Genomic DNA, 12716 nt, shown 5'->3' with positions numbered 1-12716 from the left:
GGGGGCACTGGGGTGGTACGGGGAAGCTCTGAGAGGCACTGAGCTGTCCCTGGGGAACACTGGGGTGGTACTGGGAAGCACTGGGATGACCCCAGGGGCACTGGGGAAAGCACTGGGATGCTCTTAGGGGGCACTGGGGCAGTACTGGGAAACTCTGGGATGCACTGAGATTTCCCAGGGGAGCACTGGGGCGGTGCTGGGAAGCTGTGGGAGCGGCACTGGGAGTCACGGGGCTGTTCCCGGGGCAGCAGGAGCCCCTGCAGGTCGCTGGAAGGGACGGGGGCGCTCCGGGCGCCGCGCACCGCCTTGTCACTGGGGACACTGGGGGGCGCTGTGGGACGCACGGCAGCCCCGCGCCGTTGCCAGGCAACACCCGCTGATGCCCGCGCATGCGCAGGGCGTGCCCTGGCGGGGCCCGCCTCTCCCGGCAGCCCGTGCGCGGCGCGCTCACCCGGCGTGCCCTGCGGCCGGGCCCGCTGCCGGCGGCACATCGCGCCGCCATGGCGGAGGCTGCCGGTGCATCTCGGCCGCCGGCGGACGTGGACACGGACGACTGCCTGCGCGAGTACCGCCACCTCTTCAGCCCCGACATCCTGGCGTGAGTGCCGGGCCGCTGGCGGCCACGGGTGCCGGTCCGCGGCCTGGGGGTCGGCCGGTCCCCGCCGCGGCCTAGCGCGGTGCTGGGGCCGCCCTGGCTGGGCCGTGCCTGGTGCTGAGCGCTGACTGACCCTCTGCTCCCCCAGGGGCCAGGTGGCGTTCATCACCGGCGGCGGCTCGGGCATCGGCTTCCGCGTCGCCGAGATCTTCATGAGGTGCGGCTGGGGGGCAGCGGCGGTGCCCGGGTGTGTGTGTGTGCTGCTTAGGTTCCTCGGGCGCCAGTGGGAGCGTAAAAGCTTCCTTTCGCTTGAGGAGGCTGTGGTAGCGTGGCCTACGGCGGTGGGGTGAGAAGCTGGGGGCAGCCGGGCCCCGGGGGGAGCTGCGGGCAGCCCTGCCTGCTGCAGGTGGGCTCGTGGGGGTGTGGGAGGCGGGGGCTGGCCGTGTCACAGGGCTCGGGTCGGTCTCTGGTGCGCTGTGATTCTCCCCCTCTTGGAGCCCTGCGGGCTGGGAGGAACAGCAACTCCTCCAAGTTGTGCCAACTCCCACCGTTCCCCGACCAAGCTCCTGGTGAACCCCAGAAGTGTGAGATGCCTGTGAAGAGTCAGTGCTGCGTGGCCCTTCTCACCAGCCCCTTCTTTGCAGACATGGCTGCCGGACGGTCATTGCAAGCAGGAACCTGCAGCGAGTGTCCGAGGTGAGTCTGTGGGCTCCAGCGGGACAGACAGGCAGAAGGAAGAGTTGTGAACACTTGGAAATCCTGCTTTCTCTGCTGGGTGAGGCTGGGAGCCTTGGAAGCAGTGCAGCAGCAGAAACGGCTTACTAGTGCCGCTCTGTCTTCTTCGGCCTCTGAGATCTTCGGTACAGCAGTGGTGGGCAGGGTGCAGGTTTAGGGTGGGCTGCACCCACCGCACCTCACGGTAGAGCTCAGTTAATCGTGGCGGCGTCCTGTAAGCGGGTCCGTTACCTGGTGCACAGCACCAATTCACACACTGAATTGAGTATTTGTTGCATGTCTGCAGAGAGACAGGTGAGCTTATCTTGGTACTTCTTAGCTTGACTTATTTATGGTGTCTGTTCCTTTTCCTAAGGCCATGTTTTGTTAACTGTTCATAAGGGTTAACTAACATCCTCTGGTTTTCAAATTCTTTCTTGTTCTTCAGTATAGATATTCACATATTTTGTTTAAATTTCAAGTTGGGTAACAGACTGGCTTTCTGTTAATCATATGTCTGTGAGCTGGCCCACTACAGCAGGACTTGCTGCCTTCCCCTGCCAGCTTTGGGGGTGTCTGTTCCAGGTATCACATTGCTTTTTTGTTGATGAGACAGAAGGAAACAAACTGCGGTGAAGGTTTGTCAGCAGGGAAGTGGCACAGTCCAAGGCCGAACTTAAATCTCAGCTTCAAGTAGGACAAGACCCTCTTGTCCAAGAGTTAGGTGGGTTGAGGCAGGTATGCTGAGCCCCCAGATCTCACCCGTCTTGTGCTTTGGACAGAGAGGGAGGCGCAAGTCTGGAAAGCACTGACTGAAGAAGCTGTATTAGACTAGCTGCTCTGTAGCCAGCTGGGCAGAACAAACACCCGCCCCTGTGTCTGACCCTGGGCTGGGGTTTGGCTGGTCACATTTCCATTCCTCACCGTGGCTGGTGCTGCAGCCTCGGGCTGAAATCAGCTGTGTGAGAGCTTTGTGGTAGCTGCGTGTGGACTGAAATATAATAAAGATCAAAACCAGCACTTGGGGGTAAGCTGGCATGACCCAGCTGCTTCCTGGGGATGGCTTTCTCTCATTTTGTATTCCTGTGTGCTCACGTGCCAGAAAACAAGCTGCAAAGCTCAACAGCTGTTTAGTCCTCAGGGGCTGGAGTCTTCTGAGTACACAGGGACCATTTGCCCAGGCCCTTGAGGCTTGGTGTATGTGTGGGCTAGTGGGGGATCAAGGCTTTTCACAGAAGGGCCTGATGAGCCCAAGCAGGAATGTGGAGCTTTGCTGGGTGTTGTGCAGGGTTGCTGCTGAGTTTGCGTGTCCCCTGTGCTTTATTTGCTGGGGGAGCCTGTTCTTAACGAGTGCCTCGGGGTGCTTTGTGGCAGATGCTGAGCCGCAGAGCTAGCCCTCTCTGCCTCACGGGCAGAGTCCCTGGCAACTGCTGGTCTGCGTTTGCCCTTTTGCCTACTGATGTTTTTTGGATCTAAAGGTTAATTATACCTGGGCTTGTACCAAAAAATGCCTTATCGGCATCCAACCTTTGTACCTGTCCTGCAGAGGTGTTGCTCGGGGTGTGCTTTGTCGATGACAGGCCACGGAGATAACCAGGCTTAGCGAGCTGTGGCTTCAAGGCCAGCCTGGCATTCGGTTGGGGCATGATGTGCCCGAGCTTCCCCTGGCTACCCCAGGGCTTTAGCGTCAGGGTGCTGCATGGCTGAAGCTGGCTGTGCTCAGGCAGGTCTCTCCCCTGCCCGCAGTGTTTGCTGTTTGCCAACAGGGACGTGGCCCCTGGCTGACCACTTGCTCGCCTGTTCGAAGGTCTGGGTCTAACCCTTGCTGAAGGAGAGAGTCCCAGAAAGAATCTCAAGTCTCTTTTTTTTGCAGGCATCAAAGAAGCTGGAGGCAGCCACAGGCCAGCAGTGCCTGCCTCTGTCCATAGATGTCAGGCAGCCCCAAACCATTGTGGCAGCGGTGGACGAGGCACTGAAGGAGTTCAAGCGGATTGACATCCTCATTAATGGTGAGCTTCTGGAGTGGACAGGGGAAAGATTCAGTACTTGCTGCTGGGAAGGGTGTTTTCCTGCTTGGAGATTGTTTGCCTAGTGTCTGCCTTATGCTGCTTTGGCCTGGGAGTGTCTGGGCAGCCCCCCGGGAGCACAGAGGGGGTGGGCTCAGAAGAAGCAGAGACCTGTTTGTGATAGGTGGCTGCCCGTGCTTGCCTGGTGTGGATCATCCCTGCTCCCACTTCGCCAGCACCCTCCTGCCCTCAGGCTGGCTGTGGTGCTGGGCACTTAGAGCCACAAACTGTTTATCCTCTTATCAGACCTTTTTCCATGTGCTTTCTAGTCTACCCAGACAGTATCACGCACCATCCCTCTTGCAGGAGTGCTCTGAACCTGCCTGACCCTCTCCTGGCCCAGTCCTGACTGTGCTCCTGGCTGCTTGTTCTTCAGGTGCTGCGGGAAACTTTCTGTGCCCAGCCGCTGCCCTGTCCTTCAACGCCTTCAAGACTGTGATAGATATCGACACCATCGGCACCTTCAACACCTCCAAAGTCCTCTTTGAGAAATATTTCCGGGTAAGTGGGACCAGAGCCAGAGGACTCGGAGGAGGGGCTGCTGATAGGCAGGGAGTTAGTGTCGAACAAACCACACTTCGCTCCTGAGCAATTCAAAGTAGCGTGGAGGGCAGAAGGGAGCACAGCACTGGTGTAACCAGGGCTGTGCTGCCAGGCCTCTGCCAACCACCATTCTTAGATCCAGTCCGTTCCCTCCCAGGGGTGGCAGCCTCTGTGCAGGAACTGGGAATCTTGTCAGTCCCTTGCCCTGGGGCTTTCGATTGCTGTGGCAACTTTCCATGCTCTGCCACATGCCAGGGAAGAAGGTGTGATCTGCTGCTCCTTTTCCGGCTCCTCTGCTTTCTCTTGGCCTTTGCTTGTCCCCTGCATCTCCTGCCTCTCTAGAAGGGCCTTGCTGGCTGCCCCAGCTCACTGAGGCTGGGTGGGCAGTGCTGCCCTGGTGATGGGTTAGCAACGCAGTGGTGGCAGTGCCCGTGGGTGACCATCCCTCCTAGCTCAGCTCCCTTGTTCCACCATGCCACTATGTGACCCCTTATGCTGCTCCCTGCCTAATGCCATGTCTCTCTTTCTTCCCCAGGACCATGGTGGGATCATCGTTAACATCACAGCGACCCTGAGCTACCGAGGACAGGCCCTCCAGGTGCACGCTGGTGCTGCTAAGGCTGCCATAGGTACCTAAATGCTCCTTGCTGGGGCTCTGTGAGCTGTGTGGGGCCAGTAAGGAAGCTGCTTCTTCTCAAATATTGGGATGGGAAGATGTCCTTGAAAGAGGTGACTATAAATCAGTGTGGTTGCTACATGCCTGAGTGCTCTTCCAGGGCCCTTTGCTCTTGACCACAGTCTTCTGTGGCGTTTTGCGCTCCCCCCACCAGCTCTGCTCTCCATTTCTCATTCCTGTTGTAATCCCTTCCCAGATGCCATGACCCGCCACCTTGCTGTGGAGTGGGGACCCAACAACGTCCGAGTGAACAGCTTAGCGCCAGGCCCCATTACAGGCACCGAGGGCTACCGGCGGCTGGGTAAGGCAACCTGGGGCTCCTGTCTCTGCCTTGGTGTGGCTTGCTGGGAGGGGACTGTGGCAGACCACCAGTGCCATGCAGCCCGTGGGACATGTGATGCGGCTGAGGCTGTTGCTGCTGGGCACAGCTGTCCTGTGACTAGGCTGGCATGTCTTTTTGGGGGAGCAGCCCTTCCTGCATCCTCGATGACTCGCAAGGCACTGATTTTTCTCTATTGAGCGGTGGCTTTTTGTGACCTCTGATGCAATGACATGGTGTAAGGTGCTTCCCCAAAGCTCAGTCTGGCCGGCTGCCTTGCCTGATGGTTTAGCTCTCGCAGTCTCTCAGCAGAGTGCCAGTTCAGCCCAAGAGGCTGCGAAAGCTGAGGTGGAACTTACTGTTGCAGTACAAATCCTGCTGCTGGGCTTGAGCCACCCTCGTTTAACTCTCTCCTCAGGCCTTTGTCCCTGGCCTGTCCCAGGGCTGTGCCAGGATCTCATTTAGTTTCCATGGTGCACTCAGCAAGCCCCATGCAAACTGTGCCGCAGGGTCTGGCGGACAGTGGTGGTGGGCAGGCGGTCCCGTGATCTGAGCTGACTCTTCTCTTTGCCACTCCTAGGTGGGAAATTTGCGGAGGCAGCAAGCCAGTTTGACATGATCCCCCTGCAGCGCGCAGGGAACAAGACGGAGATTGCTCACAGCACGCTGTACCTGGCGAGCCCCCTCTCCTCCTACGTGACGGGCACCACCCTGGTCGTGGATGGTGGGAGCTGGCTGACCTCTGCCAACAACTTCCCTGCTTTGCTGGGTATTGCTTCATCCTCTGCTAAACTCTAGGTGACGTGCATTTCCCCCTCCGTGGGATTAGAGCAGGAATTGTCAGAAACCCCATTGCTTCATGGCATAGGGGCATGGCTGCCATAACAGTGGGTATGGCATTACCATCTTCAGGTGCCTCGGTCACCTTGTAGCAGTCCCAGCTCTGCCCCTCCTGCGGCAGCTGCGTGGCACGCGCTGTCTTGGGGCAGTGGGGACATGCTGGGTGTCAGGGTCTCCCAGGGAGGGCAGCCAGCTTGGGTCTCAACTTGGCAGCACTTGTTCTCAAAATTTCCTCTGCTTTTGGGAGGGCGGAGCAGGGTCACCCCCCATGCGGTTGTCAGAGCAATGTGGGGAACACCTCTGAGTCCTTGTGGATGGTCCTAGGGATGACTTGGGAAGGGCAGGAGAGCTTGCTGGGTTTTTCCTCTGAGCCTGCAGTTGACATGGTATCTCTTGTTCCTGCTGGAAGATGCTTGTCTGGACACCTCTGAGCGTCCCCTGAAGTGACGTGCTGCCCCTTCTCTGTGCCCCACCAGCAGGATTGGGCACAGAGAGTCCCAATGGCCTCTGTCTCCCCTTCCTTGCATGAGTTACTGCAGGGTGTCTTGTGTTGCGGCTGACTTGCACGCAAGTCTGTTGGCATATGTCTGCAGAGGTGGGAAGGGAGCTGGTGACTGGGGCCTGGCACTTCTTTCCAGGAGAGGGGTCTCCTTTCTTCCCCTCTCCCCCTACTTGGGTCCGGCGTGGTGGCCTCTGGGAGCAGGGCAGGCCCAGGCAGCACTGCATACCCACCTCTGTGCTGTCTTGCAGATTTCTGGGCTGCAGGAACAAACAAAAATCAATGATGGACAGGCTGGGATTGACCGATGGACAGAAATGTGACCGAACTGCTGCTCTGGGACATCTCGGGGGGGACATCTCCCGGAGCCAGAGTTGATAGCTGCCGCCTCTGATCAGTGAATGGTGGTGATGGTGCTGATCCTGCATCTGCCTGGGGGAGGGAGCACTGGGGGTGCAGGGTAGGGAGCAACCCCACCCTCCTCTGTGCTGTTAATTTCTTCTGAGCTGAGGGCACGGGGACAGCGTGGGGTGTGGGCTGCGATGTTCACTCTCCATTTGTGTCTCCCTCCGAGCTGCTCTCCTGTTTTTTCCCAAGTCCCAGGCAGAGCTGGCTGTGGATATCCATCCTCTTCCACACCTCTCCCTATCTCGGCCTGAGAGCTGCCCAAGACCCCCAGTTCCTTGGGAGTGGGGAGCAGTTCAGCCCGCCTGGGGGGCTGAGGCCAGCTCTGACTTGGCAGCAGTAGCTGGTGGCTCTTGGCGGGAAGCAAGGACCAAGCTGGCCCTGGCAGGGGAGATGGCCCTGTCCCCTCGTGGGATGTTCCTGGATGGGGCAGTGGCCCCGGAGGCTGCTGGAGTGTCCCTCCCCAAGGAGCAGAGGTGGTGTGAGGTCACATCCCACCGGAGCTGGCTCTACTGCTGTGGACCATAGCACTGTAGCTGCTGGGAGCCCGAGATGTCCAGCTGTCTGTCCGGCACCCATCTGTCTGTCACGCCAGTCTCACCAGTCTCACGCCGTCTCCTTTCTTTGTGCAGACACTGTGGCTGAGGGTAGGTCAAGCGCTGGCTGGAGCTCAGTCCGTCCCAAGCGTCGTGCTGAGCTGTGGGGGCTGCACCGGCTCTGTGCGGGGTGGCCGAAGCCGTACGCATGCCCTCGTCGCTGCTGGCAATGTTTAAGCTTATCCTGAATCCTGTGAAGCTTCTTCTCCTACTTGATCGCGTTTCCTACTTGATTGTAGACTTGCCAGGTTTTGCTCCTTCCTCCAGGCCACCAATAAAGAATGTCCCCACTCACCTGCGACCTTCTCACATGCCTGTGCAGGGAGCTGATCTGCTGGGGGGGGGGCTGTCCCTGAGCTCAGGGGGGGTTTGCTGGTCTGGTGCTCCTCCCCCTCTTGCCAGGGGCAGCGGCCGCCGTTTGGTGACGCTGAGCTCTGGTGACAGGCTGGGAAGCCAGCAGCTCTGGCACTAGAACCTGGGGCGTTGTGCCCGTTCCCAGTGGCAGTGGGGCTGGTGGAGCCCCCGGGCAGGGGGCTGAGGAGCGGCCGGGGCGAGGGGTGCAGGGCTGGGGGGACGCATGGGGAGGGTGGCGGGGCGCGGGGTGACCCCCCGCGAGGGTCGCGGGTGGCACGTGCTGGCGCGCCGCGTGGCCCTTCCCCGCCCGCGCAGGGGCGTGGCCTCCTGCACGGCTTCGCGCCGCCTGGGGGTGGCGGGGGGGCGTGGCCGCGGTGGCAGGCGAGTGACGTCACCGGGCCGGCTACTGCGGCGGCTGCTGGGCTGGATCGGGCGGTTCGCCGCGGGCTGCCCCGGAGCGGCGGCGCGGGCGGGCGGGCGGCTGGGCGGCTGGGCTGTTTCTCGTCGCCGCCTCCACCCATCCCCCCCGCACCTTGTCCGGCACTGACCGCGGCGCGGAGCCGCGTCCCCCGGCGCTCGGGGCCGCCGCTGCCGGGCGGGCGGAGCGGGGCCGCCCCCGGTGGCGGTTCGGCGGGCGGGGCCGGCCGCCGCCTCCTCGCACAAAGCCGTGTGCCCGGGCGGAGCTAACTGCTGGCACCGCACCGGAATCGCCGCACCGGTCCCGGCCGCGGTCACCGCCCCGCTGGGCGGCAGCGATGTGAGGGGGGCATGGCCGCGGGGCATGGCCGGCGGGCAGCGGCGGGGCGGGCGGCGGCGGGCGCTTAGCGCCGCCGGTGAAAATGGAGCCGCATCCGCCGGCCGCCGGGCCCGAGCCCCCGCTCCCCCGGGGGCCGCGGCGGGACGGGCCCGAGCCGGAGCCAGAACCGGGTCTCTGGGCACCTGAGCCCGCCCCGGGGCCGCCGCCCTGGTCCCCGCTGGAGCAGGGGGGCTGCCCGACCCCGGGGGGCCCCGCCGAGCCCCCGGGCCGGCCCGAGGAGGAGCCGCGTCTCCGCCCCGTCTTCGACGCGCTGGACCGGGACGGCGACGGCTTCGTGCGGGTGGAGGAGTTCGTCCAGTTCGCCACGGCCTACGGCGCCGAGCAGGTGAGGCCGGCGGCGGCCCCGGGGCCTGGCCGGGCCTGGCCCCCTCCCTGCGGGGTCCACAGGCCGCAGCCTCCCCCCGCCGGGGCCCCGGGCCGGGCTGATGGGCGGGTGGCCCTCGGTGGTCCCGCACCCTCGGAGGGGCGACGAGCCCCGGCGGCCGCACGCCGGCTCCGGCTGCCCTTGGCGGGGTGAGGGCAGCGGCTGCGTCGCGGGGTGAAGGGCACATGGGGCCTCGATGGATGCAGGCAGGTGCGGAGGGAGCCAGGTAGAACCGGAGCTCCTGTTTTCCAGGTCTCGATCCGTTGGGAAGAGCATCCCGGCAGTGCCACCGGGAGCCTGCGTCCCCTCTTTGTTCTCCAGCGGTGACATGGTTGGGCTCGGTGAGCAGTCACCGTGTCGGGACCAGCGGCAATGCTGCCCCTTGGCCCCATGCCGTACCATGCCTGTCACGGCTTTGATGAGCCTCGATGTGCGTTTTCCTTCCTTCTCTCTGCCGCTTTGTGCCATGGGGAGCTTGGCTTTCTGTGCAGCAGCTCGGATGCGATGTAACATGAAGCTGCCTGGAATGACCCAAAATGGAGAGAGCTCGAGCAGCGTGCCTGGGGATGGAAACGAGTGTGTTGGTGTTTTGTACGTTGGCCTGTGCTAGTGTTGCTACAAGGAAAACCCAAAATATTTCTTTTTCTTAAGGCATGCAGGTATTGTGAGGAAGTTTCTCTGCCATCACTCAGCAGATCTGCTTTAATTCTCTAGCTGCTGTGCCTGTATTAAAGTGGCATGACAAAGCAAATCATCGCATGTGGAGTGTTTTGGTGGAGGAGGGTTTTCTATCTCTGTCCTAATGGTAAAAAAACCTCTCAAAGATAAAATAGAGGCATTTCTTTCAGAAAATAGCTCTATAAAGTGGAGATCTGTAACTTCTTTGTCAGATTGCTGTTGTAAGGGCACCGTGTGCGGACGGTATCGCTCACCACCTCATTGCATGATTAACCGGGTAACGTCATGGCACAGGGGGGGAGTTATGAGATCGTCTGGGCAACGTGCTTCTGCCGGGTGAGAAGCTTTATTCAGCATAAAGCCTCTGACTGTCATCCTCCTGCTGCGGTCCGGGTGCTCCGTGCCGCTGTGTGTCCCCTCCATTGCTGCTGCTGGCAGAGAACGCAGAAGCAGATGGGTCCGCTGGCATCGGCGTGTGAGTCGCTCTGCAGAGGCTTGTGGACCCTACGTGCGATGGCCATTGCTTCAGGGCGCGGTGGCACCTACCAGGGGGCCGTTTGCCTTAGCGTGCCTCTCCCTGCACGTTTGGTGTGGAGCATCCCGAGTACATGGGAAATAAGGGCAGGCAGACCATGGTGGGGGACATGGCAGGTGGCTCCAGCATTTGTCAGCACTGGCAGCCTGCGTGGCTCAGCCCAGACCTGCCTCTGGCCCTGCGCAGCGCCTTGTGCCTTGATTCTGATGTGGGAATTGTGCCAGAGCTTCAACGGTATGATAATAAATCTGTAAAGCGCTTTGAGATCTTGGCCTGAGGAGCAGTTGCGAGGTGTTAAGGTCTCTCCTAATTTGAAGCAGGGTGTCCAGGGAGGTTTTGTGCCACTAAAAGCTGTCTGGTTGTATGGACCCAGCTTAGAAGTGGTTGTCTGCAGGCTTCTTGCCTTGGCTTTCCCTTCAAAGTCGCTTGGTCCTTTCTGCTGAGCACAGCTACCAGTAATGTTGTCAGTGCTGAAATACATTGTGCTTTTTAGATACATTTATCTTCAGCAGGAGCCTCATGTAGCTAGCTGGCTGTCGGCGTGCAGAGCCACTGGCTCTCGGTATGGCAAGTGCTGAGCACCCTGGTGAGGTTGATGTGACAGCAGCTGAGCCAACAGGTAATGCGTGCCCCAGGGGCGCAGCCTGGTACCTCTCACGGAGGCATACCAAAAGGGAAGAAGTAATGTTTGTGTCGCCTGTGTCTGCGAGAGGGTTACTACAAGTCTGCAGCTCAGAAAAGCAAGAAGGCACACTGAGTGTGAAGGAGAAAGGGGTAGCGATGGGGTCCGCAAGCTCCCAGCAGATGTGCAGAGTAACAAAGGGAGGAGTTCTGGGGAAGTTTCTTGACCTATTTCAGTTTAAGCAGATACAACTTGGGCCAAAAAGGAATCTTTTGAGAAATGGAAATTCAGCTCAGGTGAAGGTTAAAGGGTAGGAACATCACTAGGTGGTTAAAATGGTGTCAAGACGATTAAAAGGAAACGTGTAAACAAAGGTTGTGCTACAGCTGGATCTGGGAAGCTTGCAAGGGAACTTCCAGGGCTTGATGGCTTATGAGGGTAGCCGGTAGCAATCGGCAGGCAGTTAATGAGGAGCAAGTTCCAGTCCTGTTACTACTGCTCTTCTCTAGCAAGAGGAGGAGGTATTTGCTTCCTTTTCTTCTCCCCCTCCTTCCTCCTGCCCACGCGGGTGGATGCGTGGAAGCTCTGCATGGGGCCGGTGGTGGAGCAAACTGCTAAATTTAAGCACAGCAAGTCATCACAGCCAGCTGATTCATGTGTGGGTTCAGAGGGGGTTGAAGGGTTAAGGAAAGTGTGTGTGTGTGTAACCACATGTACTGGAGAGCGGGAGAGCAGCAAGTGTTGTTTTTAGCATTCAGTAAAACACCAGAGGCATTTATGGGCTACTGAGCTCAGTGCTGTCGGATTATTTGGCTGAAACAATTATTAGCTAAATGTCAAAGGAAAGAGACCAACTGGCATTTAGTCATAAAAATGACATGATTTTGAATTTATTTGTTTGATTTCCTGTCCCTCATCCCTCCCTGCCCGTGGTGCAAACCATGGATAAAAGAACTGGGGAGGGCAGGGGGTTGCTTTGGTTTTGGTTGGGGTTCTTTTTGGATTTTTTTTTTTGTGTGTGTGTTGAAGTGGCTTGGGTTGTTGAAAGACTGCTTTAAAGCGTTAATGGTTGTGTTAGCAGCAAAGTGCTGGTATGGAGTAGAAGAGATCAAGGCACAGAAATCCAAAGACAGCTGGTTCTCTGGAATGATAGAAGTTGATGGGGATTGGGGCTATTGGCAGTACCTCCGTATTAAAAGGTGTATGGGAAGGATGATGCTGAGGTCCCAGCAGCTGGGGATGACACCCCTAGACAGGGGTGGCCTTGAGGAGAGAAGATGCAGCCATGTGATGGTCCTCCAGCAATCTGTAACGGGTGAGTGTGTCAAACATGGACTATTGTGCAACTTGAAAAGCTTGCTAGGACCTGTTTTGTGCTCCAGGGACTTGTAAGCAAGATGCAGGGTGGAAAGGTCTCGAGGACAGCTTGACTTTTCATGCAAAACATCTGGACTGCTCGCTAGTAGCGTGTGAGGCCGTTTATAACATTGTTTAAATTGTCTCTTTTCCCTCTCTTTTATCCCTGCACGTCACCGGGAATGTGGTGCTTCCTTGGAGCTGCTGTGCATCCTGTAGCAGCAAAAGGGGTCCCGGCTGGCTGGTACCAAAGACTGGAATGAGGCTGGTTTAGATAGCAAGTTGGGAGGTAGAGGCTCGCTTTACCACTTTTATGTCACCTCGTAAAGCAAGAAGGGTTGTATCTTGCAGTTCTGTGGGTTATACAGAATCTGAGGCCGTTGTGCAATATTTATGTATTTTCTGTTTTAAAATCTGGCTTGCCTGTTGCACAGTTGCACTCTGTCTGTCCAACAGTGGTGCCAGAGGCCAAGCCTTTTCTCACTAGATTTGTTACTAGCTGGAAATGCAGGGTCGTGTCGGGGCGGAGGAGAACTGGCTGTTTGTAAGGCACGAGAAGAAGCTATCCTGCTGGCATCTTGGATTTTTTCCTTTTTCTGTTTTGATCTAGAAGACAATTGGTGGTAGAAAAGCCTCTTGCGCCGCATGATCTTGCTGCCTCTGCTCAATTAAGAGAAGTCCCAGAGTTTGTGTAACCTGTTTTAAAATGCTCCAAGCACCGCAGCATCCCTGCTCTC

General features: G+C 58.7%; 2 protein-coding genes across 4 annotated transcripts in view; both read left to right on the top strand.

The window, feature by feature from the left end:
* The first annotated feature begins 374 nt into the window (after nucleotides 1-374).
* Nucleotides 375-7547, top strand: DECR2 (2,4-dienoyl-CoA reductase 2). 2 transcript variants are annotated; one of them, XM_080383569.1, is made up of 9 exons: nucleotides 375-598; nucleotides 744-812; nucleotides 1240-1291; nucleotides 3183-3318; nucleotides 3752-3876; nucleotides 4454-4547; nucleotides 4791-4895; nucleotides 5494-5682; nucleotides 6504-7547. In XM_080383569.1, the coding sequence occupies exons 1-9, from the start codon at nucleotides 390-392 to the stop codon at nucleotides 6536-6538; spliced, it is 1014 nt and encodes a 337-aa protein (XP_080239695.1). In that variant the 5' UTR covers nucleotides 375-389; the 3' UTR covers nucleotides 6539-7547. The 2 variants fall into 2 exon arrangements, with proteins under 2 accessions (XP_080239695.1, XP_080239696.1); XM_080383570.1 differs by having other exon boundaries at nucleotides 5494-5711.
* Nucleotides 7548-7649: 102 nt separating this feature from the next.
* Nucleotides 7650-12716, top strand: part of RAB11FIP3 (RAB11 family interacting protein 3) — a 77951-nt gene continuing 72884 nt past the window's right edge. Inside the window, exon 1 of one of the 2 annotated variants that reach the window (XM_080383534.1) lies at nucleotides 7650-8749. In XM_080383534.1, the coding sequence (XP_080239660.1) occupies nucleotides 8447-8749 (303 nt within the window). In that variant the 5' untranslated portion in view covers nucleotides 7650-8446. The remainder of the gene's footprint in view (nucleotides 8750-12716) is intronic. The other variant, XM_080383536.1, reaches the window with a different exon arrangement.

The sequence above is a fragment of the Falco punctatus genome (assembly GCF_963210335.1).
Source record: "Falco punctatus genome assembly, chromosome: 4".
Taxonomy (NCBI): Eukaryota; Metazoa; Chordata; class Aves; order Falconiformes; family Falconidae; genus Falco; species Falco punctatus.
This window is presented reverse-complemented; position numbering and strand designations above follow the sequence as displayed.